The sequence below is a fragment of the Microtus oregoni genome, unplaced genomic scaffold (genome assembly GCF_018167655.1).
Source record: "Microtus oregoni isolate MIOR12 unplaced genomic scaffold, Mior012 000036F_ref0000092, whole genome shotgun sequence".
Classification (NCBI taxonomy): domain Eukaryota; kingdom Metazoa; phylum Chordata; class Mammalia; order Rodentia; family Cricetidae; genus Microtus; species Microtus oregoni.
This window is the reverse complement of record NW_024543095.1, coordinates 2,650,073-2,676,522: the sequence shown is the minus strand read 5'-3', so window position 1 is coordinate 2,676,522 and position 26,450 is coordinate 2,650,073. Positions and strand designations below refer to the sequence as shown.

General features: G+C 50.6%; 1 protein-coding gene across 1 annotated transcript in view; it reads right to left on the bottom strand.

The window, feature by feature from the left end:
* Positions 1-23,882, bottom strand: part of Togaram2 (TOG array regulator of axonemal microtubules 2) — a 44,192-nt gene extending 20,310 nt beyond the window's left edge. The window contains exons 1-13 of the mRNA XM_041631353.1: positions 23,855-23,882; positions 22,800-22,913; positions 20,760-21,047; positions 19,546-19,757; positions 18,681-18,871; positions 12,876-12,922; positions 11,626-11,792; positions 9,125-9,275; positions 8,540-8,704; positions 4,956-5,109; positions 3,914-4,019; positions 2,511-2,746; positions 500-658 (exon numbers count right to left, since the gene is read on the bottom strand). Coding sequence (XP_041487287.1) covers positions 500-658; positions 2,511-2,746; positions 3,914-4,019; positions 4,956-5,109; positions 8,540-8,704; positions 9,125-9,275; positions 11,626-11,792; positions 12,876-12,922; positions 18,681-18,871; positions 19,546-19,757; positions 20,760-21,047; positions 22,800-22,913; positions 23,855-23,882 — 2,018 coding nt within the window. The remainder of the gene's footprint in view (positions 1-499; positions 659-2,510; positions 2,747-3,913; positions 4,020-4,955; positions 5,110-8,539; positions 8,705-9,124; positions 9,276-11,625; positions 11,793-12,875; positions 12,923-18,680; positions 18,872-19,545; positions 19,758-20,759; positions 21,048-22,799; positions 22,914-23,854) is intronic.
* Between the last annotated feature and the right edge of the window lie 2,568 nt (positions 23,883-26,450).

The following is a 26,450-nucleotide window of genomic DNA, read 5'->3' as shown; positions in this document are numbered from 1 at the left end:
ACAGCTATCCCCAGCCTCAGCCTCAAGTCTCTCCCCTGCTTCTCCACTCCATTGTGTTGGCTTTTAAAAAACTTTTGTGTCCTTTACCTCTAATCTAAAATGCTCAATATACAGGGATACATATATTGCTTGTTGAAGGCAAGCTTCAACACAACAGAAGCTTAATTTTCCCTATTCATTTTCGCATCCATACTCAGCAAAGCCCTCAATGAACACTCTTGCAAAAAATAAGAAAAAAAAATGGCTGAACAGTCTGAGGTTGGCAATGGGGCACAAAAAATAGAGGAAATAGAAGGTAAGAAAGAGCAGTCACTGACCACTGCCTAGAGAAGCTGGCCGTTATTCCAGAGGGAAGAGAGAACACAACTAGAAACAGAGGGTGCAGCCTCCATCCACCTGATCATCCCTCTGCTAAACCCTGAGGACACTGAGCTATGGGGCCGGGACCCGACCAGTGACTTGTTACCTTGGCCACAGCCGGTCCTGAGTCCTGTCCTACCTGGTGTCTTGGTTAGAGTCCTGTGCCAGCCTCACCAGGTTGTGCACCAGCATGTCTGTGTTGTCTCTGGAACCTGAGAGCAGCTTCTCCGCGCCAATCTGCTCCAGGACGGCAGAGAGATGCTTGGCGGTACATTTCCGGACTAAGGGGTTCCGGTGGCTGAAAGGAAACACAACCGTGGCCAAGAGGTTGGTCACAGCCCCAGACTAACACACATGCAGGTCTGTAATTGCAGACTGAAAACCTGTGTCCATGGCAGAAATGACTATAAACCTGTCCTGTGGCAACAGGGGTGGTCTTTGAGTGGTCAGCTCCCAGCGACAGGGCTAAAGTTGACCACAGCATCAATGGAAGTGAGAGGAGCAGCTGCACGGAGTCACATGACAGCAACACCATTTTCAGGGCATCCACGAGCCCAAGCATTTCTTCTGTCCCACACACGCGTGTTAGCATCATTCTTCCACCTGTCCCAAAGGCAGAATTAGATGCTCACCCTGAGTTGGCACCTGCTTGGTCCCTGGTAAGTACAGCTGTGCTCTTGTATTCCCCCACCCCAGCCAACTCAGGCTGTCAGTTCCCTGGAATTGCGTACCCTGCCACCATCTTGGTTGTATCTCCCAGACTCCGGCTGATGCGAAGCCCTTGCATGATGCTTAGTGACAGTGGGATACATTTGGTCATTTAACAGGTGCCACCCAACCTCTGGTGAGAGAAAGCCATCAAAGTGTTGCCTCTTTCAAGTAAGGCTCGTGTGTCCACAGACTACCAGGCTGTACCGCCATGCTCCGCACAGAAGCGCACAGTGCCCCACTGCTGTGGACATAAAGGGGAACATCCGGGTTCTCCCTACTCAGTGTGACCTTGGCATCACATAAGCAAGGTCCCCAGGAGACTTAAACATATAAGGCCTGTTCTGGGCATCTTGAGGACAGTCTACCCTGGTACAGTGATCAATGGTCACACCCCCTATGTCAGGCACCAGACCGGGCTCACCTTATCCACCATCTCCCAACAACCCCAAGTTACCAATGTCATCATACTGCAGCAAGGGACGTTGAGGCAAAGAGGAAAATCTAGAAAAGGCACCATTCCCCCAAGTTCATTCAGCCACAGGCAGTATTCAGTAACGCTGGGGAAAGCATGCTTATCGTGAAGCTATTCATTGATTCCTCACAACCACTTCCGGGGAGAGATACCAATATTCTCTTCATCAGCTGAGGAAGCAAAGGCCCAGAGAGGTGATGTGGCGATGTAAGGAGCGAATCTAAGCTGTTTGGCCCAGGAGCGGGCATTGCTTTGCAGCAGTTGCTGACTGGTACAACCAGGGTGTGCTGGCAGGTGCAGCCGGCCCTGGGTAGGCTGAGAAGCTCCTGTCTCCACATGATGATTGACTTATAGGAGCAGGGAGGTGTTTTGCCCTCTGGGAGGAAGGGCTTGGGAAATGCCTTTTGATTTGGTTTAGACTTGGGGGGGAGGGGGTAAATCTGGCTCTAACAGTAGACCATTCCCTCCCTCCTGAGAGAGGCCAGTTTTGGTCCTGGCTCTTCTTGCTTGTCCATGTTTCAGCAGAAAGAAACACTGCTCCCCTGAGAAGGACAGGAGCCCCCGGGGAACCGCGGAGGCTGCTTTTACAGCTCTGTCTCCCAAGCGTTGCCATGACCACCAAGCAGAACAACATCACCCTTGTCCTTCCACCCACACTTACCCGTTCTCCCCAGCTAGCCTATGATAGGTAGCAGGAGCCCACAGAATACAGGGTTTTGCTCCCTCTGCTAAATGTGTGAGGTGCTTTCTGTGAAGCCTTAATGTGGATACCTTAGCATGCTGACCCCAGCAACCCAAGAGAACCTCTACAAACACAGTTTCTGCTTCCTCTTTCCCTGTCCCTTCCTCCCATTCTTCTTTGCTCACTCCATATGCCTAGGCCTCTACCCTGACACACACAAACACACACACACACACACACACACACACACACAGAGAGAGAGAGAGAGAGAGAGAGAATACATACTAGACACCCGCAGATGTGAGAGCCACCAGTGCACGAGCAGGGGTCACATTTTCCACCATGGCGCCCAAAGCCCGGTTGGCTGCCCGCTGGATGAACTCGCTGGTGTTTCCCATCTTCTGCAGAAGGCACCGGGCAATCTCCTCAGCCTCCTGGTCCATGCTCTTCTTCAAAGACCGGAAGAGGTCTCCCAGGGTGCTGATGGCCAGGCGAGATACCTTGGAGCGGAGGTTGGTGACCTTGGAGAGAGGGGAGAAGGGACCTCCAGGACAACTGTACCTTCCCAAGGGCTCTGAGCACAGTATGTGGCCTCTCTGCTGCCTCTTCACTTATGCCAAGGCCCTGTCATCGTTTGTTACAGTAGAAGAGGAAACCTTTCAGTATCTTTGGGCAAAAAGGTCTCTTTTGTTATGATAATAATATCCCCATTTTATCATCATCCCAACCAGTCTTTCCATTTTCAACATTATCTGAAATTTGTACATTTGCTTTAAGTTTGAAAATTTCCCTCTAGGTCCATATTGTGAACACTTGCTCCCCAACTGTTAGGGCTATCTTAGGACAATGGGGACTTTCAGGAGGTGGAGCCTAGGGTCACTAGGGGCAGTCCTTTGACTTTTCTAGCCCACCCCTATTTCCACTGGGCTTTCTGTTAGCTGTCCCTGCCGTAGTGTGAACAAGCTGTGCCATCCACTTCCTGCCCTGATGGGCTGAAATCCCCCTGAAACCAGGAGCCAAAATCTTTCCTCCCTTAGGTGGCTCCTCTCAAGTGGTTGTCACAGTGCCAAGAGAAGAAGACGAGCAGCACATTTACAGAAATGACCTTTGCCCTTCACACTCACTCTGCAGAGGAAAAAAACCAACCCTCAATCACATAATGCAGTGCAGCCAAGTGTCAACACAGCATCCTCTGTATTCATAACTGTCCCACCCTTGCTAGAGCAGTTGGTTCCCAAGGGTACAGCTCTACAGAGATGGAGCTCATGTTACTGGCTCTCAGGGCAGGACCTCGGCTGAGATTCGGGCCTTGGGAAACACTACAGCAGCCCTGAGGGTGAGGATAAACCCAGAGTAAACACTCCATCCCTCTTTAGACATTGCAAGTGCAGAAGATGATGGACAGAGACAAATGGGAACACAGGACTCCAAACGCTTCAACTTCCAAAGATTACACAATTGCAGATAAAGAAAACCTGGGTCTCAGGGCTGGTATCTGAGGGCTGGGTAGGGACCTCTTCCCTCTGTGGCTGGAGGCTGATGGATAAGCAGAGGTGACCATACTCCAGAGAGCCATTGCCTCTCATGGCTGGGCTGTGGCTCACCTGAACCATTGTGCCGGGAAGACTAGGGGATGTGTGTGTGACTAGGGGATGCGGCAAAGAACAGAAACTGTGGGGAGGCCTCACCTCTGCCGTCACTGCCAAGGACACGTCGTGCAGCCGGGTACCGAGGACCTCCGAGTGACAAGCTGCCAGGCGCTGGATGCTCGCCAGGCCCTTCTCCTTCATTTGCCTGAGAAGCAAGGCCAGGCCTGTCACAGGAGGGGAGGAGGGAGGAGTCCTGTTTCTCTGCAGACCGCCCCCAGCAGGGTGTGATTTCACGGCCTCAGAAGCAGGGTTTCTAAGGGTGACAACACCCAGGTTTGGAAACCCAGAAGGTCAATACAAGCTGGTTTATAGCCCTCCACTCTGGCCACCCAGGACCTGCTAGGGTTTTTGACATAAGACAGACAATGCCACGAAGTTGCTTAAAGTGAGGCCTGCAGATCGGAAGGCTCCTGCAAGTGTCCAGGGCCACTGCTTCCCTAGTGACTAAGAGCACAGTCTCATTTGCATAGTGGGAGGACACTCATATTAAATTTGATTCAGATGGGGACATATCTTTATTAGGAGGATGCTGTCCTAGTATGTGCAAGGCCCAACACCAAATAGACTGCACACGGTGGCACATGCCTGTCACCCCTACACTCAGAAGGCAGAGGAAGAAGGATCAGAAGTTCAAGGTTATTCTCAGAGAGTTCAAGGACCGTCTGGGATACATGAGACCCTGTTTTAAAACATAAATTAATAAACTTGATGTAGAGGAATAAAGTTGTGACTTTTCTTGGTCCCTTTGTTCTGTAGTCAAAGTCCTACTGGTCATGCGTGGCTCTCACATGTCACAGAACAACAATACACGGGCTCATTTGGAAGGGCCCCGGGGCATGTACAAGAAGTTAGCGACATCACACATATGAACTACATGTGTGCATACACACACCTGCGCATCTACATACACGTGCGCGCACACACACACACACACACACACACACACACACTTCTTCCATAGCAGCAGACCCTAGGGGTAAAGGAAGAGTGAAGTTGGGGGCCAGGAGCTCTTCTGTAGCCCTCCTAAATAACCCCCCTCCCAGTCCAAGCCACAGGTCATACAATGTGGGAGCCTCCTCACCAGTCACTGCTGTTGAGGCTCTGGAGGGCATCTGTCAGCCCCAGCTCTGGGTTCGAGAAGGGTCTTAACTCCCTGAAGGCTCGAAGGTCCACCTCCTCCTCCTCTTCCTCCCATTCAGGGGAGCCCAGGGTAAGCACGGCGGGTAGCGAGTTAGCTGCATTGGAGGAAGAGAGACAGCAAGCTTCACCCGGGAGGATGGAGAAGATGGAGGAGAGAGAGATACTCCTAATTCTCAGACACTAAGCCTGACATTCAGTGCAGCCCCACACACAGAGGGGGAAGAGCCTGGAGGTGGCGAAGTCATCATCTGTGCCTCACTTGCCCTAACTTTCCACCTACTGCTCACATCAATGCCGACTGCATTACCTTAGGGACACACTGGCTGCTGGGCGTCGTGTGGAAGACCTCTGAGCCTGTGCCTCTCCTCCAGCTCCTCCCCACCTTGGCTGGGATATGGCACAATAATCTGTTGAAAGGCTCCCTGCCCACTTGATAGCAATTTAAGCTCACGCTCATCCCTGAACCGCTATTCCGTTCTTCCAAGCATCCCTCCTCTCGTGAGAGCGCCTGAGCACGGAAGTACTCCCGCAGACTGCTGAAGGAAGGCAGGGGGGGCAGTGAAAAGAGGAGGGGAGATTGTCACCTGCAGGGGCAGGATGTGGTCACACTTTCAAAGGCTGAGGGAAAATGGGAACAAAAATGGCTGGCGTGTAGGATGCTTGCCTAGTATTTGTGGGGCTCTTGGCCCAGTCAACACATGCATACACAGAGAGAGACAGACAGACAGACAGACAGACAGACAGAGACCAGAACATGTCTTCTTTCTTATGAATAGATGCTAGAATCACACAAAATTCTAGAAGAACAGGGAGAAATTTCAGAGACACAACACAGCCCTCAGCTCCTCCATCACCCAGCTGGCATTGAGTGCTCTCCACCACGTCTCCCGCCTTGGAGAGTTCTGCTGCGAGGATTATCTGGTTCCCCTCCCACAGAAGGACTTTCACTATAGTACACTCAGAGATCCTGGATCTGGGTGCACTGGTGAGTGTCTGTGTGTGTGTGCACATGAGCATGTGTGTATGCAAGAGTGTGTATGTGAGTGAGCGTGTATGTATGCGTGTGTGTGTGTGGTGTGTGTGTGTGTGTGTTTTACTGGAGATTGAACTTACAACCCTCCAACACGCCAGTCAAGAACTATAACACTGAGCTATATCACCAGTCCCCTCTTTACTTTTTTTTTTTTTTGATTTTTGTTTTTTTGTTTGTTTGTTTGGGTTTTTTTTGTTTTTGTTTTTTGTTTTTTAAGACAGGGTTTCTCTGTGGTTTTGGAGCCTGTCCTGGAACTAGTTCTTGTAGACCAGGCTGGTCTCGAACTCACAGAGATCTGCCTGCCTCTGCCTCCCAAGTGCTGGGATTAAAGGCGTGCACCACCACCCGGCCCCTCTTTACTTTTTATCTCTAGACAAGGTCTCATTAAATCACCCAGGCTGGCCTTGAACTCATTCGGCAGCCCAGCCTGGCTTTGCATTTAATCTTCTTACCTCAGCCTTCCAGGTGTCTGTTGATTTAGTCCTGCACCACCAATAGTACTAATAACCAGCCTTCCACTACCCGCCTAGCCTCCACACCATCCTCCAGCATCATTTACACCCACCTAGATTTTAAGCACATACTTGCACATAGAAACACATTCAGACCCACAAGGTCCTGCAGGGGTCACTTCAGCTTCTAGCCTATAGGGTTTGTCTTGATTTTGTCTTAGGATGCCCCTCTCCTACCAGCTTCTCTACAATACTCTTGAGTATGCCTTCCCACTAGTGCCCAAAAATTTCCATTCTCTGTGTCCACGTGCACACACATGCACACATGCAGAGAGCGAGAGAGAGAGAGAGAGAGAGAGAGAGAGAGAGAGAGAGAGAATTGAAGAAATGCAGGCGAGCTGATCTCCAGGCACCTGGTCTCCTGAGATAGGCTGGAATCTCAAGAAGTTTATTACAGCTGTGAAGACAACCAAGCTTCCAGTCCTGAGATTCAATCATTTTCAGACCAGCCAAAAACAAGGCACAGCTGTAACTGAGGAAGCAGCTGAAGTGACCCTCCCATGGCTGTCAGGGAGGGGAGAGTAAGAGGATTCAGGCTCAGCTTCCAGGGAGGTCAAAGACGTTGCCGGTTCCTAATCATCCGCTCACAAGCCTGAGGAGCTTCAATAACGAGACAGTAGCAGACCCTACTGGATCAAGACTCAACAGCCCAAGGCTCGGGCTGGTGGCCCGCCATCGCTGTGGGTGGCTTTGAGGCTTGGGCTCTCCAGTCTGCTTATCTACAGAGTGGGGTGGGTGAGACAGATCATGTTCACGATTCATTCTCTCTCACACACAACCCAGGCCACGGGGCGCACAGGATGATGACTCCTCACCAGTCGGCTGTTGAGGAGGACATCTGCTAATCCCTCTCCCTCATGAGAGACAGACAGACAGCACAAAGACAGACAGACAGACAGCACAGAGATAGAGACAGAAAGATAAAGCTGGGCCTTGCTCATCTAACCAAGTGCCGTACCACTAAGCTAAAGCCTGACTAGCCAAGCCCATCTCCTAATTACCTATAATTTTAATCTCTTTTGAACTCTCCTTCGAATCAAGCCTCTTTCTCGATCCTAAAGGAATTTACTTTAAAGGAAATTTTAGGTCACAGTCATAGCAGGTAAACTAGTACTGCTTGTGACAGACCATGATTTTTTTTCTTTTTTTTTTCTTCAGACCATGATTTTTTATACTAAAACTGGAATAATCTTTAAAGGTGCAACTATGAAATTTCAGCTTCTGGAGCCTCTGAACCTCATTGTGGATCTCTTTGTTAAAACAAAAGCCAAACAAAAACAAAAACAAAGGCCAGCACAGTATACACACCTGTGACCCTAGCACCTGAGAGAGAAGGGTACAAAGATCAAAGGTCAAATAGCAAGACCCATCACACCGTGATAACAATAAGATGATAGAAACTAAAAAGGAGACCCAACTTAAGGCTTTCTATTTGACACAATTGAAAAGATACAGAGAAGGAGAAGAGAAGTCAAAAATATTTATAATACCAAAGCTCTGCCATCATTACATGACAGAAAATGGAAATCTGAATCAGAATTATTCATTTCAACCTTTACTTTAAAAAAAAAAATCAAGGCTCCTTTGAAAGTGGGACACAGCTCCCCCTGGTTCATTGGCACCTTCCCTGAGGGGACCTTGCAACATCTACAGATTCCTTGGTCCTAGCCAGCCCCATAAAGTCCCACTGTATGAAGTCACAGGCAGACTTCCAAAATCTTCCCTGGGAAGTTGTTGCTTGCCAGCATCTTTGGTTCTCATATAATGATGACTTCTCTAAGACTCACACTAGACTAGCAGAACTGCCTAGTCATCTTCCTGCTAGATGAGCCATCATGGGCCCCCTAGCCTGGCCCATGGATAATTATGGGCCCCAGACACTGTCTCTCTTAGTAAGACGAACACGACAAAGGTAGGCAACGTCTCCCTGGCCACACTTCAGAGCGCCCAGAGACTGCCCAGATAGAGGTTAAGTCCCACCTGATGCATGGCGGGCAAAGCTAGGCTCCTGCTTGCTGACAGGGATGCTGGGCAGGGAGGCTCGGTTGGCCCGCTTCCTCAGGAGGACTCCGACATTATTTCTGTGTGGGCTGCTCAGCCCGGTGGGCACAGACATGGTTCCACTGCCCCGCAAAGGAAGGAGGCCTGTCGGGGGAAAAATCCTACACTAAGGAGGTCTTCCACCTCCCTGGCATCAAGTTTCCATGATCAGCAGGTGACAAGGGAGGAGACATGATTCCCTATCCTGTCTCAGGGTGGAGACGGGGAGGAGATAAAAGTAGCCCCTCTTTTGGAAGGCTGAAAACCCAGGAGTTGTCCAGGAGACTTTCCCGGTGGAGACATCCACCTGGTGCACCAGTACTCCACCCAGGGCACGGGTACCCCACCCAGGGCACGGGTACCCCACCCAGGGCACGGGTACTCCACCCAAGGCACCGGTACTCCACCCAGGGCATGGGTACTCCACCCAGGGCACCGGTACTCCCACCCGAGGCACCAGTACTCACACCCAGAGCATGGGTACTCCACCTGGGGCACCGGTACTCTCACCCAGGGTATTAGTACCTTCCTTTGCTGAAGTTCTCCATGTGCCCAAGCCCTGGGAAGCCAGTTCCTGCTCCCGTTCTGGCTCCTTTGTCCTCCGAAGCAGCTCCATCTCCTTCATCTGCTTCAGCCTCATCTTTTCCTGGGCCGACTTAGAAATGGTGAATTGGACCTGGAACAAGGTCAAGGAGATGTCTGTTAACCTTGGGAACACAACCAGTCTTTCTATAGCTTCATCCATCCAGGGAACGGAGCACAGCTAGGTCCTAGTCCCCTGGGAGTTTCACGGCAGGGGTGGGGCGCAGACAATAAACAGTGACCTGTCTATAAAGTCCAATGAGATAGGCTAGGAGAAAGTACAGCAACAGAGATGGCGGCTTTGACTTCAACGAAGAAACCCAAAGTCGTAGCTATGAGACCCCTGCAGGATGATATTTAAGGGGAAACAAAAAGGAAGAGAGACAGCAGAGCAGAGTTTGGAGGAGAAAAGTGTTTTAGCAGGGTAATAGAAAGTCCCTGAGGCTGGGGTGTGCCTGGCACAAGCAGGAGCTCAAGACTTTAAGTGACCTCTTATGCCCTTCCAAGAAAAAGCCGCAGCCTTTGTCGTGAGCCCTAATAACCAGCGTGAGATGTAGCCTGTCACCTCTTGAGCAGAAGTATGGCAGGATCCAACTTTCAGGTAAGGCGTTTCTCCAAAAGCTGGATTGTCAGAACATTTTATCTTTAAATAGCTTGATATTCTTAAGAAGTTGTAAAAATGGAGCCAGGTGTGGTGGCGCATGCCTTTAATCCCAGCAGCACTCGGGAGGCAGAGGCAGGTGGATATCTGAGTTCAAGGCCGGCCTGGTCTACAAAGAGAGTTCCAGAACACACCCCAAAGCTACAAAAAAACCCTATCTCAAAAAAATAAATAACAAGCCGGGCGGTGGTGGCGCACGCCTTTAATCCCAGCACTCGGGAGGCAGAGGCAGGCGGATCTCTGTGAGTTCGAGGCCAGCCTGGTCTACAAGAGCTAGTTCCAGGACAGGAACCAAAAGCTACGGAGAAACGCTGTCTCGAAAAATCAAAAATAAATAAATAAATAAATAAATAAATAACATAAAATAAATAGGGAGAAAGAGAGAGGAAGAGAAGTCAAAAGTGGACCTGGAATTTGGGGCCTGAGCAGCTAGGAATTGTCATTGGCTGGGTGGGCACCCTGTGGGGTAAGGATTCAGAAGTAGGCACAGTAGGCTCTGAACCTAATTAGATATTTAAGTAGTGATGCTGGAGGTAAGCAGAGAGTGGTAAAGACTTTGAGAGTCTTTTGCCTGCTCTACTTTCAGCACAGCTTTTGGTGCCATGGACTGCAGCGCACACTCTGGGATAATTAAGTAGGCCAGAGACCAAAGGACTGAGCCCTGGTCCTCAGTGTCTACAGGTCAGGAAGATGAGGGGGGTTACAAAGGAGGAGCTGAGCTGTCCATCATGTTCCTACGCCTTCTTTCTCAGGTGGGAATTTTCTAGGTGGAAAATTGAAGAGGGACATGTCACAACGGAGTCACAAAAGCTGGCCCAAGGCAGAAGAGGATTGAGATAGGGCATCTGGGACCTCAGTTGGGCAATGGGGAGTGAGGCTGCCAGACTGGAGTGTGCTCAGGAGAAACAGGTGTTTTGGGGGTGGGTTGTGGTGTTAAGATGAAAAGGCTAAAGGGTGATCTGGACTCGGCGAGAATGCTATACTGATACAAGAAAGTGGCCAAAGGCTAGTGCTTGGGTGTTGATGGAGGGAGCCGGAACAGGAGATGGTGGTGAGCAAGGGGGCCCTTGGAGCCAGGATAACATGATGGGGGCAGATCAACTCGCCATGCCGGGACCTGTGGAATGACTATGGAGAGAGTGGCTGCGGCAGACTGGAGAATAAATCATGTCACATAGACCTTTCATAGCCACCCCGGTTAGAGCGGAGCCTGGCCCTCGTGTTGCCAGCGCGGTATCTCTGGCTGTAATGCGGCACCTGCTCAGGGCAGGCCTTTCGTGTCCGGTTCAGATCTGAGCTGCCGTAGGCTGTTTCAAAGGACAAACACAAGGATCCCACAACAATGACTCTGTAAGGTCAACTAAATTCATCTCAGTCAGGGAAGAGAAGCCACCGCCTCCTGAAGGTCACCTTCCAAGTGTGAGGTATTTGTCAGCCTGTCAAGCACAGCTTGGGCCCTTGAGCCTCTGAGTCAGCTGCCTCTGGGCTGCTATCTTGGGGGTCAGTTCAAATTACTCAGCCTGGTTCACCTAAGCTTTCTGTGCTCTTCCCCGCATCCCACTCCCTCCCAGCCCACACATGACCTTCTTCTGTCCTTCCAGCTCTCCTTCCATCTGTATTCTCCCCTGTTCCCAATCCCAACCTCATCCCCAGCTCCCCATCCCCCCACCCCACCCCACTTCTACATTCCCCACCAGCTTAGCCCAGCACAGCAGATTTTAGAAGGATGCTTCCATCCAGCCGTTCGGACCTCGGCTTCATTCTCCTGTCACTTCCCTGGTACCTTGGCGCTGGACTCCTTCTGGTCTTCTCCGCTCACCAGGGAGTGGGCTTCTTTGGCATCACTAGAGGGGAACGTTGTCGGAGTGGAGACAGACTGTGACGAAGCCAGGGACTTAGGGGGGTCTTCAGCAGACTTGGCTTTGACCCCTGGGACCAAAGGCTTTGGCTCTGAGAAGCAAGAGCAGGGACAGAGCTGAGGACCGTAGTGTGGGCTGTCAATGGGTCCCTGACCCTTGACTGTGCAAGGCCTCATTCCTCGCTTCTTCTGGCCCACACTTCCCTAATGGGGAAGTCAGGTAGCATTGCCAGGGATGTCAACGGTCACATCATTTCCCATTTACTCATTCCCTCCCTCCTTCATTCATTCAGAAAGCAAGCCACGGATATTTCATTCTAAGAAGAGGAGAGGGCGGGAAAACAGAGTCAAATAAAACACGCCTGTCAAACATTTATGCCACTCCAGCAGACCCAGAAGGGGTCAGAGAATTTTTGAAAACTAGAGCAACCGTCTCACTTCACAGATGGGAAAACTGAGGCCAGGCGAACTTCATTTCCAAATGCCAGTTCTATACAATCTCACCATAACTCTGTATTTCCCAACCAATTGATTTAAAGGTACATTTTTTTTTCTTAAATAGAGACAGAATAGGGATGTTTTCTCCTGTCCTCTAAATGTCGTCATTCGTCATCTTGAGAGCGCCAGCTAACCAAGGGTTCATTGGTACCGAGACTGCCATCTGGGGGTGCTCAGGACTGGAAAGGGCATTTCTGTGTCTGTTTCTCCACGGCTCTTTGGTCACTAGTTCCTCCCTCTGCCCCGTGAGGACATCACTATATGCTTGATACGATATCTGATCCACTCTGCCCCGGTGCAATCCCCAATGCGGTTCTGCTTTGCAGGCTGCATTTCGGACTCTGAGAGCAATACTGTGAGCTCAGTGAGCCTCCAAGCGGCCTGGACCAAACTACTCAGCCCAGTTCACCTGATTCATCAAAAAGCAACAGCACATCTCCCTTGTCTGGACTGTCATGAGCTATATGAACTGGTGTGAGTCTGGTGCTCGGTAGACCAGACGCCTTCCTAGTCCCTGATACAGGCTTGTCACCACTTGTCACCCTGTCTCCAGTGTGGTGGCATCTTCCCCATCTGTCTGTGAAATTAGGGGTCCTCAGATCTCCGCTGGTCTAATCCCACAACCCAGGCCATGGATGCGAAGGAGAAACCGGATGAGAGTTGATGGGAACACGTACCCAGAGAGGAAGGGGTCTTCTCCAGAGGCCCATTCTCGCAAGTCAACCTTGAAGTGAGTGAGGAAAGAACTATATGAGATCCAGAGACATTGGAGCAAGAAGGTGGGGAGACGGGAAGATGGACAGAGACGGGGCTGGTTTCCCTGCCACAATGGCAGGAGCTGTGGGAGAGTCTCATTTTATGGCGTATGACTTTGGTTTCTGCTGCCTTTGTTTAACTCTGTGACGCTGTGTTACTGTGCCTGTCTAAAACACCTGATCATCTAAGAAAGAGCTGAATGGCCAATAGCGAGGCAGGAGCGAGGATGGGTGGGACAAACAGGGAGTATAAATAGGAGAAACCAAAAAGGAGAGAGGAGCAAGAGAAGGAAAGGACATCCGGGGCCAGCCACCCAGCTACACAGCAAGCCACGGAGAAAGAAATAAAGTAAGGTATACAGAAATAGAGAGAGATAAAAGCCCAGAGGAAAAAGGTAGATGGAATAATTTAAGATAAGACAAGCTGGCCAGAAACAAGCCAAGCTAAAACTGGGCATTCATAACTAAGACTAAGCCTCCGTGTGTGATTAATTTGTGAGCTGGGTGGCAGACCCCCCCCCCCAAAAAAAGCCAAAAGAGTAAAACACCACACAACAAGGAGATAGAGCTCCTTACACAAAGACTAGATTGGCTGATTATCCACCGGACCAGGCTGGGAGTCCAGACACAGTGCTAGGCCGTTCCCTGGCTGTGCAGTCATCTGTTTCCTAGGTAACAGCATCCCCACGAAACCTGCTGTCTTAAACTAGACCCACATCTTTGACTCTACCTGGACAGAGGACCTAAGACGCTCCCCCTCAGCTCCTGCCACAGCCCCTGCCTTGGCCGGGGCTTCATGGCAAGCGTTGTAGCTGCTAAGCCATCTCTCCTCGTCTCCACTGCTCACCACACTTTTCAAAAATGTACGTATATGTTGTACATGCCTGTTTGTATCAGTGTTTTGCTGGAAGGCGTACATGCAAGTGTCTGTGCATGTGTGTGCATGTGCCTGGAGGCTCGAGGCTGATGCTGAGTGTCTCCCTTCATCGCTCCCTACCTTACATTTTGAGGCAGGGTCTCTCACTGAACCCAGGACTCACTGCTTCAGCTAGTGTGGCTACCCAGCTTGCTCTGAGGGTTCCCTCTCCACCTCTCACACCCTAGGGTCATAGCATGGGCCATGATGGCCACCAGATTTCATGTGGTTCTAAGGACCCAGCTCTCACGACTACACTGCCAAGCCATCTCCCCAGCCTCACAGCGGCCTCCTAAAGTCAGAGCTTATCTAATCCCCACATCTAAGAGCTTTGGATGACACCTACTTGCTTCAAGACAGGGGCTGCACCCCTCGGGAGGGCATTCCCAGATGGCTGATGCCTGTCTCACGTGCAGTGAGAGCTTTGTAGCTTCCCAAACACCACAGTCATTCCTCCCTGTGTATCTTTCTCTCCATCTCGTTCTGTCCTCGAAATTCCTCCAAGAAATGGTCCCAGCTTGACTGAGATGCTTTTCTATCGGGCTTCCCAATATGGCAGGCAGCCTTCTGCTCCACCTCCAGTCTTGTTGGACTTGAACCCAATGATGTGCACACAAATCTCTCTCATCCCCAAAGACTTAGTCACCCTGGTTTCCAAAGCACCTAGCAGATAGTAGGCACTTAATAGTTTTTAAGTAGATAAATGGTCAGGTGGGTGAATGAATGAAGGAATTAATGAAGTGGCAATAGAATGATTTTCCCATCCATTTGCTAGACAACTTTACAGAATTGCAGGACAGCATAAGGCAGGTTTTTTATTTTATTTATTTATTTACTCATTCCTTCATTTGGGTTTTAGAGACAGGGTTTCTCTGTGTACCTTTGGAGCCTGTCCTGGAACTCTCTCTGTAGTCCAGGCTGGCCTTGAACTCACTGAGATCCACCTGAGGCAGGTGTTTTCTATGTGACTAATTCATGCCAGGCACCAAGCTTAGCAACACAGGTTTTTGAGCTAAGGCCCTTGTCCTATAAAGTGCCAAGTTAAAGAATAGGATGAGGTTTAAACAAGACAAAATAAATAAAATGAACAGCATAAAAAGAAACTAAAATCAATTTAAATAGCCAAGATGTGTTAGTTAAACCGATGAAACAATGGAAGGGAGGTGGGGGTGGATACGCACTCTGTGTCATGTGGGCAAAGCAGAGGTAGCCACTTTCTATCCTGGCCAGCTGTGAAAGCCAGCTGAGGCCGGGCTGGAAGGACAGTGCTGTCATGAAGGATAAAAGAGTGCCACATTGGAAGTAAGTCTCTGGGCCGGAATCAGCACACCCACAACAGTGTGAGATGGACCCTGTACGTAGCACAGGAGGGTGAGGGGCTCCCCAAGGTCAAACCAAGCAGGCTCCCCTCAGGGCTAGCAAGGGGTGCAGGAAGGAGAAGGTCGTGGAAGAGTTGGCTGCATGGGGGGTGAAATCAGGCCAGGCTGAACAGCAAGGGGTGGAGACGGCAGGTCAGGACCTTTGGGTGACACTATGAAGCAGCTAGCTGCAAGTGCAATGTGGGAGGGAATGACAGGGACAAGAACATGTGGGAGCTTCTGTGCATCCTGTTGTTGTGAGAGGTATGGGGAGGGCACTCAGTGAGGGACGGGGGCACAGGAAGCCACAGTCAGACTGCTGAAGGTGCCAGCAAAGGGCTTTCTCCACGAAAGGGCAATCTGGGGAAGCACAAGGTGCTTCGTGTTGCCATGATCATATGCATTCGCCCATTCCCCCTACTTCCTCTAGTGATAACCAGCATCTGCCAAAGAAACCAAAGGTTCCCAGGGAGAGTGTGGGTCTCCAGGGCAAGGCCATCACCCAGGGCCCTTGGTCATGGAGGTCATGAGCTCCAGAAGAAAATCAGGAATTCCGAGGGTGTGTAAATTTAAGTGACAGATGAAAGGGAACATGTAAGAGAAGACATGGATGTAAAACCAGAGGGGAGAGGAAGGAGAAAAGTGGACGGCTGGCCACAGTCCAAAATATATGAGAGAGTTAAGTTATGGCACGGGAGAAAGGACTCCACCACTAATGCTGCAAAGAGGAGAGGAGTCTGACAAAGGGGAATATCCCACAGTCAGGAAAGCCAGTCCAGAGGAGGAGGTGAGCTGCCGGTGAAAGTGGAAATGGAAGAGAGCTCCCATCCAGGAGCTGGTACACAAACACGTTCTCACATCCCAGAAAGGCTGTAGAGAGATGGGGCCATGGGTGTACAGGGGAGAAGGTAGCACAGGAGACAGGAGATCAAGGAAGCCAGAGAGAAATGGGAGATCCTGGACCATCAGGCCAAAGATGTGGAAGGAAGATATGACAACTCTATGGAGTGGTATAAGTGAGAAACGTCCCCCGTAGTCTTGGCATTTGAACACTTGGTGCAGATTGGGCGGCAATATTTGGATATGTTTAGAAGGTGCGACCTTGCTGAAGGAACTATGCCATTTGAGGGCAGGCTTTGGGGTTTCAAAAGCTTCATGCTATTCCCAGGGCTTATGCTCTGCTTCCTGACCAAGGATCAAGATATGAGCTCTCAGCATCCTGGGCCACCATGCCGCATGCTTCCCCGCCACAGCAGACTCTTCCCCACTGGAACTATAATTCCAAATAAACTCTTCCTTCTAGAACTTGCCCTGGTCCTGTGGTGTTTTACCGTGAGGGGTGCACCCACACACTTAGACAATGGGGATGTTCTACTGGGAACTCACCAAGACCAGCTGGCCTGGGTCTGGAAAAGCCTGGGATAAAACCGGACTCTCTGAACATAGCGGACAATGAGGACTACTGAGAACTCAAGAACAATGGCAATGGGTTTCTGATCCTACTGCACACACTGACTTTGTGGGAGCCTAGGCAGTTTGGATGCTCAACTTACTAGACCTGGATGGAGGTGGGGGTTCCTTGGACTTCCCACAGGACAGGGAACCCTGATTGCTTTTCGGGCTGAGGGGGGGGACTTAATTGGGGGAGGGGGAGGGAAATGGGAGGCGGTGGCGGGGAAGAGACAGAAATTTTTAATAAATAAATAAATTAAAAAATTTAAAAAAAAGAAAAGTAAACTATTACACCATACTAGGAGAGTCAGGCTCATGGTCAGTGAGCATACACTCACATATGTTCAGGCACATACACTCACATGTGTGTGTACCTACTCACACACATACACAAACATGATCACAGACATACACTCACAGACATGTGCTATATGAATCCCTGCCCACTCACTCTGACTGTCTGGGCTGGCCACTGCATGCTGAGAGTCATTTAGAAGGCTCTGCCTGGTTTTGGTTTTGTTTTGTTTTGTTTTTTACAAGAAGATTCATAGTACTCAGAGCCACTGCCCCAACTGTTTCTGGGTACAAAGAGCCCCTCTTTAAGTCCAAAAGTTTCATGGAAAATCCATATGCTCACACATATGCACACACAAACATGCACACACATGCACACCCTCATATACGTGATAATGGTGTTGGTTTTCGTATCCAGCAGTTAAGAAAATACATAGTAGCATGCAGCTGTGGCTCTTTTGGGAGATCCTGCACTCAAATGGGGTCTGTGAGCAGTGTGCTACTAATTGCTCAAAAGTGACACAGACCTGCCGTGTCTTTGTAGCTGAGGAGGTGAGCATGGCAAAATTGAGAGCATGGAGGGGGAGGATTGAAGGGTGATTTGGGAGGAGAACTTGAGGAAACAGGAGAGTCGAGATAAAGGAAGGATAGAGATGAGCGCAAGAAAAGAGATATTTTGATTAAGGGAAACATTATGGGGCTAGCAAAAGACCTGACACTAAGAATTCCCAGGAATCCACAAGGATGACCCCCCCCCCAAGGCCCTAAGTAATAGAGGAGAGGGTGGCCAAACTGATCTTAGCCTGTAGTCAGATTGACGAATATCTTAAATGTCACCATAGAACCAACACCGGATGGAAACGGAGGCAGAGACGCACAGCAGAGCCCTGGACTGAGCTCCCACGGTTCAGTTGAGGACTGGGAGAAGTGAGAATATAAGCAAAGAGGTCAAGACCATGATGAGGACACCCACTGAAACAGTTTATCAGAGCTGATGGAAACTCACCAACTCCACTTGGACAGGAAAGGAACCAGCCTAAGACCAAACTAGACCTTCCTCATGCAGGTGACAGTTGAATGGCTGGAGCGGAAAGCAGGGCCACAGGCAGTGACATGAGGATTTATCCCTACTGCTTTGAAATCCATTCTCTTTGGACGGATACCTTGCTCAGCATAGATATAGTGGGGAGGCCCTTCTTTCCAAAAAGCCATGTCGCTTACTGTGTCTAAAGAGTAGATGGGGTGGTGTAGGGGAAATTTGGAGGGAATAAGAGGAGAGGAGGAACTGGGAACTGGGATTGGTATGTAAAATGCAAAAAGATATAAAAAAATAAAACAAAAAGCACCTAAAAAAAAAAGAAAATACATAGTAATAAAGATTCACCATGAACTTGATCATGCCCTGAAACAAACTATGTTATTCATCACTATGGCAACTGTAGACACTAAGAAACTAGAAAACAAGCTGCCCACATCGCTATCATCTATGCCTTCATGAGTCAGAGAAGCCCCAACATGAATGCTCCGGCTTCCATAGGTCTGGGGCTCACGGTGGGGCATTTTACCTGTCCCAAGCCTGACACCTCAAAGCTGTGCCTATCATGGTGATTTAGCAATGAGGAGTCCAAGGGATTTTGGGGGTTGGGGGTGCACAAATTACAGGAGAGATGTCTATAAACAGAACTGAGATTTGAGATTGACCCTTACCGAGTATGTGGGGCCCTTGGTCCCGGAAGCACATCCAGGCCTGGACCCAGGGGGCTGGGCAGGGAGCCAGGCGTGCAGGAAGAGGTCCCTGTGGGCAGCCGGGCCTTCGGAATGGGCGGGATCACGATGCCTCCTAGAGACTTGTGCATCTTCTCATCATGGCAATGCAGGTATTGCCTGGAAATCTGTACCTGGAGGGGAAGGGAGCCTGGTCCTTGGAAGCATGACTCACTGTAAGTTCAGCTCCTAGTAACCTCACAGAGTGTCTCCCGCCAGAAGCCTGCTGGGGAAAGGATGCCGGCCCAGGCTCTTAGCCCCACCCCAGCCCCCTCAGGAGAGGTCATTCCTTCCTGGCCACTCCAGTGGGAAGGCTGGCAAGCTCTTCTGTTGTTTTTATTTCCTTTTGCATTCTTCTCATCTCAGAAGAATCTTTGACTATCAGAGCTAGAAGGGGCCCTCTAAAACACCCGATCCAGAGCTCTGCTTTTACAGATGTACAAAATAGGGCCTGGGGGCAGGGTTGGTCCCCCATGCCAACTCATTGGCATTAAAAAAGAGGTGTCCAGAAAACCAGGCAAATTCTGAAACATGAATAGTGGGGAAATCCCTGGGGCTACCAATTATAGGACAGACAGTCTTGTAGTCCCTGTATCTCTTAGGTAGCACCCCCACCCGAACTCCGAGGCCAGCCGTGGGGGCCTGGAATGTTTCGGGGAGAAGTGTAATGGCAGCCTCGAGTCTCTCTCCATGCCATTCTGATCTCGATCTCACAGAGATGCACAGAGCCCGGGACAAGGGTTGGTAACGGAAAGAAAAGCAGATAGGATAACTTCAGTAAAGACCCGGAGCTGCGGAACCTCCTTACCTCCCGGCCATTGGCTCCTGAATCCTGGAGATGCTGTCTGCCCCCAGGAGGGTCCAGGTCCTTCTCCTTGGTACTGTTGGCCTCAGGGGTGGTGGGGATACTCTGGATGGGAGGCATTGGCCTGGCCACCCTCAACAGCCTCTGTGAGGTGGTACGGGGGATGGTACTCCTCAGAGGAACTCCTTTGGGGCCTCCCCCAGGATCCAGAGAGGCTGAGCAAGGGTAGGATGGGGAATGGGTTAGGACCTGGAGCATGGGGAGCAGAAGGGGTTTCCATACTAACCTACTACCTTGAGTCCTGGGAGAAACAGGGATGCTGAGGGGAGACAGCAGGGCTCCCTCTAACCCGACACCCTACACCCTGCATATCAGCAGACAAGCAGAGGGTTTTGAGGGTCCCTTTTCATTTCCATAGAATTCAGTCAAAGGTGGCATGGGGGGGGGAAGACAAAAGCAGTGTTGGGCTTAGAGAGGGGACAGCTGACCCTGGCTAGAAGCTCTGTGACCCTCCATGTTCCTCACTTCAGATCTAAAATGTCCCTCCTCAGGTTCATGTTTGGGGCACTCTGCCCAGCTGGCTGTGCTATTTGGAGCAACTGTGGAGGCTTTAGGAGATGAGGCCCAGCTGGAGGAGGGCAGAAGTAGGTCACTCAGGAGAGTCCTTTGAAGGTTACAGCTTGGGCCCTAGGTCCAGCCTTGTGCTCCGGCGTCCTGGTTTGTGAACTGCCTCAGACACATACACCCGTTGCCGTGAACCGAGCTGCCCGGCCCTGCCTTCCCCACCATGGCTTGAAACTTTGAGCCAAAGTAAATCTTTCCTCCCTTTAGTTGTTTGTGATCTATGTCCTGGTCAGAGATGTGGACATAATAAGATATCCACTAAGACCCAGGGAATAGACTCCATAGGCTGTCAACCAGGTGCCTGGTGAATCCCAGCCATTCTGGTTCTTGGCTTCCACAAAATGCCAGTCTGGTGCCAAGCAGACACAGGGGCTGAGGGTGCACAGCCACTGACCTGGGGCAGAGCCGCCTTGACACTCCTAAAGTGGCCTCAAAGACATACTGCTCTCTCCCAGTATCTGTTACTCTTTATCCTCACCGTCCCCCACATATCCCACAAAGCAGCACCCCATCAGTAGAAGCCCACTGACCAGCCCCGGTGAACCCCTAAGAGACTGAACCTCAGAACAGGTAGTGGCGGAGTCATGCCTCACCTTGAGAAGATGCTGTCATGCCTTCTGAAAGCCGCCTCTTCTTGAGCTTGTCCTTAATCTGAATAGTGTCCCGGGCCACACTGCTGGCCTCTGATTCCAAGGAGGGGATAGCTACCACAGGGTGGGGCCCCAACGGCAGAGCGCCAAGGTTCCTGGAGTAGCCGTTCCTGGCCTGCCAGCCTTTCAAAGGAGCATCCAATGAGCGGCTGCCCTGGTCCTTGTGTCCACTCAAGAGCTGTGATGGCTTCTCACCACTTAGCAGGACACTTGACACTGGCTGCAGAGAGGCTGGGAGAAACAGACATGCAGTGGCTTCCCAGCCAAGACCCAAGGTGGCAGCAGGCATGAGCTTGTTTGTGTTGTCTCCATAGAAAGGTCGGCCATGTGCCTGGTGAATCCCAATCATTCTGTGAGTTTCAGACCTCCCTGAGGACCGTTTATTGATTAGTGGAGCCACAAGACACATAACCCTGATTGAGACCCATATCATGAAGTCTTCACAGGATAAAAGGGGCTCTATAGGCAGCCTTGGTGCAGAATGGGCAAGGAATGCTAAATACGTAGGAAAAAGGCTGTCTGCCCTGGGAATGCATCCACCAGGCTCCAGGAGCCAACCTCTGAGCACCGACAATATCAAACGTGGATCCAGAGGACAAGCTGGGCAACCTCTGAGCACCGACAATAGCAAACGTGGATCCAGAGGACAAGCCCGGCCTTCTGAACAAGTCATGCTCACCTGTAGACTTCAAGCCCTGCGCTCAGTAGGCATGCTCAGTGAGCATGGCCCAAACGGCAGGGGGACAGGGATGAGTGGAGCACAGGCTTTGTGACTAAGGGACTTTCAGTCAGAGGAATGTGATATGCTGTTAATAGGTTCAAGGGAAACATGAGATGAGCCCTAAGTCACAGAGAGAAATGTTCAGTGCACTCACTGCTGTGAGTAGTGATATAGAAGGAAGGCAACAGCAAACTACAAGACCCGAAAGAGTCCTAAAACCTGGAAGCACAACGGGAAGAGTAGGTGGGGTGCTTGCAGAGGCGCTTCCATATTGTCTCACTTCGTGGAATCCCTGTACCTGATTCCTAAGACCTGATGCTCAGTCTGCAGAGGTTGAGCTGGAGCTGGCGTACAACCCAAGGATGGCCAAACTCCCTGACCAGCCACAACCTGAGAGAACATAAGTACCCAGAGCCGTGGAAGCCTCCACTCAGACCAGAGGGACTGAGCCCTGCCCTAGCAGTCCATAGCTGGACACGGGAGTGGAGAGCCCAGGAGCAGAAGGTGACAGAGGAGCGGAGTGGAGTCAAGGCAAGCATCAGAGCAGGCAGCCATGTTTGTGGGGCTACTCAAGACCGGCGCATTCCTAAACCCAAGATGCAGGCCCCTAGAGAGACCAGCCCTGTCTTGCTGGAGTTTGAGGAATCCCAGGTTCCCAGAAGAGCTAATTCATACCAATAGCACCACGTTCCCATCCCTGGAGACCCTCATCCCCTAAGGAGACATTTTTTGTTCATTTATACTTTTTGTTTAAGTTTTTTGGGGGGTGGTTCTCTCTTTTTGTTTTGGTTTTGTTTTTCTTCTCTACTCCCTAAAATGAGTTTTAAAACTAGGCATCACTCGGCACACATAAAAGTTGGTATATAAATGTTTTGTCAGATTTAAATGGTTACAAGTTTGAATAATTGTAAGTTTTTAACTTCTTTTTCTTTTAGACAAGAGTCTATGTACCCAGGTTAGCTTCAGACTCCTTGTAGCTGGGGATGATTTTGAACTCTGATCCTCTACTTCCTCCACTGTGCTAAAATTAGTCTCTAGGAACATTTTAAACAAGGGCCATGATACAAAAACACCTGCTCTAGTTGGAGAATGTCCAGACATCCAGATGTCATCTCATCCTTCTCCTGGCTCTGTAATTCCAACTCCAGTCAGTGGTCTTGACTGGGTAGTTTCTAGAGGATCATTTCCAATCCTATGCCAAAGACCCCAGAGAGGCCACCAGGGTCATTTGGTGTGACCCAGTCACCAGAGCAGGCTCTCACCTTCACCATAAGCGAGAAGACTAGAGTCGATGCTTCCAGGTGGGGGCACTCGGAGCCCAGCGCTAGTCCGAGGAACACTCCCACAGTTCACAGCCTCTGGAGCCAGAACTTTGGCTGGGGACAAAATCACAGGATAATGGTACATTAGAGTCCTCTGGGACCAGAACTAAGGTATAAAGGAAGAATAGGCGTACCCACGCTCACTGTCATTCTCCCCCTTGGGGTCTCTGCTGGAAGAACCAAGGGCAGGTCCTAGACCTCACACCAGAGCCTGGCTCTCTGATGGGGGTGCCAGCCAGGCAGTGACTTCAAACAAATTCCACAAACCCTCGCTAGGTTCCCTCTCCCATCAAATTCTTCCTGCTTCATGGCTGCTTTCTCCCTCATGGCTGCTTTCTCCGTCTCTGACTGTTTTCCATCTCCCTCCGGCTTTGGGTCCAAGCCCTTTAGCTACAGTTTCTTCAGTCTCCTTAGTCCCCGTCCTCCAGCAACCAGTAAAATGATCCCTGCTGACCACAGCCCTGGCTTCTGTCACCGTGCATCTTGGTGCTTTCTCTGGTACCCACAACAGATAAATCCCTTAGCAGAAAAGCCTTGGCCTTGGCAAAGCCCCTGTCTCAGAGCATCCATCACCTGCCTCGCCCTTATATGTGTGTGTGTGTGTGTGTGTGTGTGTGTGTATCCAAGGTTAGTAATAACTCCACATTTGAGAGTCATCTAGTTCATCTGGGGCAGAGGTAAATCCCTCAATTTCCACCAGAAATCAGAGTGTCTGGGCTGTCTCCTGACCTGGCCACCCACAGGCTCACAACCACAAGATGGAATTAACCCTTCAAGGAACCAAACCACTGCATCAAAGCAGATACAAGGCCAGTCGAAGACCGCAGGGCACTCCAAACCCCTGCAGGCCTTGGAGCTTTGCAGACCGACAAGGCAATTGAAGTCAGGACAGCCAGTACCACCATGTGGCCAGCTGCCACCTGGATGCATCTCCCCAGTAGTGGGTGACCCCTAAACTATCCAAGGAATGTACCCAGCCCATCAAGGTTCCCTACCTGGAGGGACTTCATCATGGGTGTCCATGCCCTAGGTGGGGAAGGTGCCCACCAGGCTGTCTGGAGGTGGCAGTTGTCCCTGGACCCTGAGAGCAAGCCTCGGGGGTCCAAAGAGTGCTGGTCTGTGACATCCAGGCCCTGTGAGCAAGGAAAGAAAGAAAAGAAGGAAGGAAGGAAGAAAGGAAGGGAGGAAGGAAGGAAGGAAGGAAGGGAGGGAGGAAGGAAGGAAGAAAAACAAGAAACAAAATAGTTTTAAACCCTCTGCAGCAATCTACCAGAACTAAAGCCTGGCAGAGGTGAAAAGATCAATGCCAGACCCATGATGCCCTTTGTCCTCTCTCAGAAATGCGCAGTTCCCAGAGCCCTGGAGCCATGTGACTCTGTAGAGGAATCCCGATGGAGCCCAATCAACCTGTCACTCCTTGTCACCTTCACAGGGTGCCTTCAAGCCTCAGGGAAGGTGTCATTCTGTCCTTCTTCCCTAGTATTTTCTGTTTTCTTCCAAAGTCCTTGCCTCAGGAGCTGCCTGGGAGCCTGTGACAGATGCTTATCCTCAGCTCAAGGTTGGGGTGTTGGCAGGGTCTCCCCAACATTGGTCCTCCAGTTTTTGGGGGGGTTGTTTGTTTTTCAGGTTAGGCCTGTTTACACTGGTAAGAAGAGCATGGCACTTGTTCTCACTTCACTGGACAAGTTACACCTCTAACGCTCTCAGACTCTGAGCCACCTTGGCCACTCTAAGCCTCTTCATCTCCCTCAAGCCATCAGCTCTTGCCCCTGACTGACTGGGCTTCACTGCAGGCTCTGAAACTCCACACAGCTTTATCCAGGCCTTCTTGAAACAGGTGGAGGCGGGACACAGTCAGACCTGAGTCGTGGTAGAATTGGGCCTCCCGGTGTCAACCCCTGAGAGTGTTTCCCTCCAGATGCTGTCTGGGGTCAGGCAAGAACACCACGACCCCCAGCTCAGGAGCTGAGAAAGCCAGCCTGGAAGCCAGCCTGCCACAAGCCCTGACCCAGCCTCAGAAGGTAAGGGAATTCCTGGCAACGTCTCTGACAGGTTGAACGAGGCTCAGGCAGCTGTCCTGACCCAACCCTGTGCCCCTGCCTGGCAGTTGGGTCCTCTCTCCCAGAATTTTCCTCAGTAACTACCAGGATAAGAAAGATTTAGCCACATGGTGGTAACCGCAACCAGGAAGACCTGCAAGACAGCACTTCTTCCAAGCTAATGAGAAAATTCTAGCCCACAGAGACAGTCCTCACCCTTTGGTCAAGGGTGAAAAAGAGGTTCAATGAGCCGGCCAGGCCAGCAGTTTCCTGGAAGACCCAGAGTACCACTCTGGGTCTAAATGAAAGCCCACAGGCTGGAGTCTGGGGCTTTGGAGGCCGGAGGTGTTGACTCTCGTCAGAGAATCTCAGTATCTGTGGACAATCTAGGTAAATTAGCCACATTCATCTACATTCCTGTTCAAAAGCCTGGCAGAAGATCTCCATCACCTAGAGTCTGGTTAAAATTCAGAGAGACACCACCACCTGGGCCCGCCCGTCCATCCGTTCGTTCATCCCCCTCCCACTGTAAGCAGGCTACAAGAGTGTGTCTGTCGTTTTAACTCCAAAGTGACTTTTGAAGTCCAAACAGGACTGAGCCACTGGCCTACAGTTCAGGTCCATCCCACAGTAAAAATTTAGCTCCCCCTCTCTCCCCTTAGGTTGCCAAGGTAGTCATTGGTGCCTCAGTTTACTCAAAGTGCTCCTTTCTAAACAGACCATTAGGAGTTGCCCAAGAGCACAGAACGAGTTCGTTTTTATAATCCTGCTACTGCAATGCCTTGTGAATAGGACTGTCCTCGCTGGCTGCCCCCTGGAAGTCAATGTCCACAGACTGGGTCAGCCTCATTCCTCCATGCCTGGGAACTCACAGGAAGGAACCACTGGGCCATCATCTAGCTTCCCACAGTGCAATCATCAAGCAACCCCGCAAGTTTGCATCTTCAACCCCTTAGTCCCCAGAGATCCACAGAGCAGGGTCTCCCACACACCTGCCCAAGAGGAGGTTGGCCACGCTGGCTAATGGACAAGCAGTCATGTCCCAAGTGACAGGCAGGAGTGGCACCCCATCCCTAACACCAGAAGATCACCCAGGCCCAGGGTGTGGTGGGCCTACAAAGATCCCTGTCCCTCAGACAAAAGTCAGAATGAGGAACTCCAGTGCACACGGAGCTCAGGATTTAGCTCAGGGGACTTTTAGCCACTGTGCCCTAGGCAGAATTCACTGAGGTCCCATTTGTACAAGACACTGTTCTGGCTACGAAGGCCTACGTCCTCTACTTACTGAATAATCTAAACTCAACCTAAAGGGTTCAATGAGGCAGGAGATTCTAATAGCCAGAATTTTATTCTCACCCCTCCATGTTCCACATTGTCTTAAGTGTCTGATTCCTTCTCTCTCAGCCTCAGTTTCCCTCAAATAAACATTTTCTGCTCCTTTCCAGAAAGCTGTGGTGACAGGGGCTCCGTGATGGCCCTGACCACAAGAATGAAGGTACAGGGCGGAAGGGACTCAGATTTCAAGTAGAAAGAAAACTAAGCTAGCATTGGC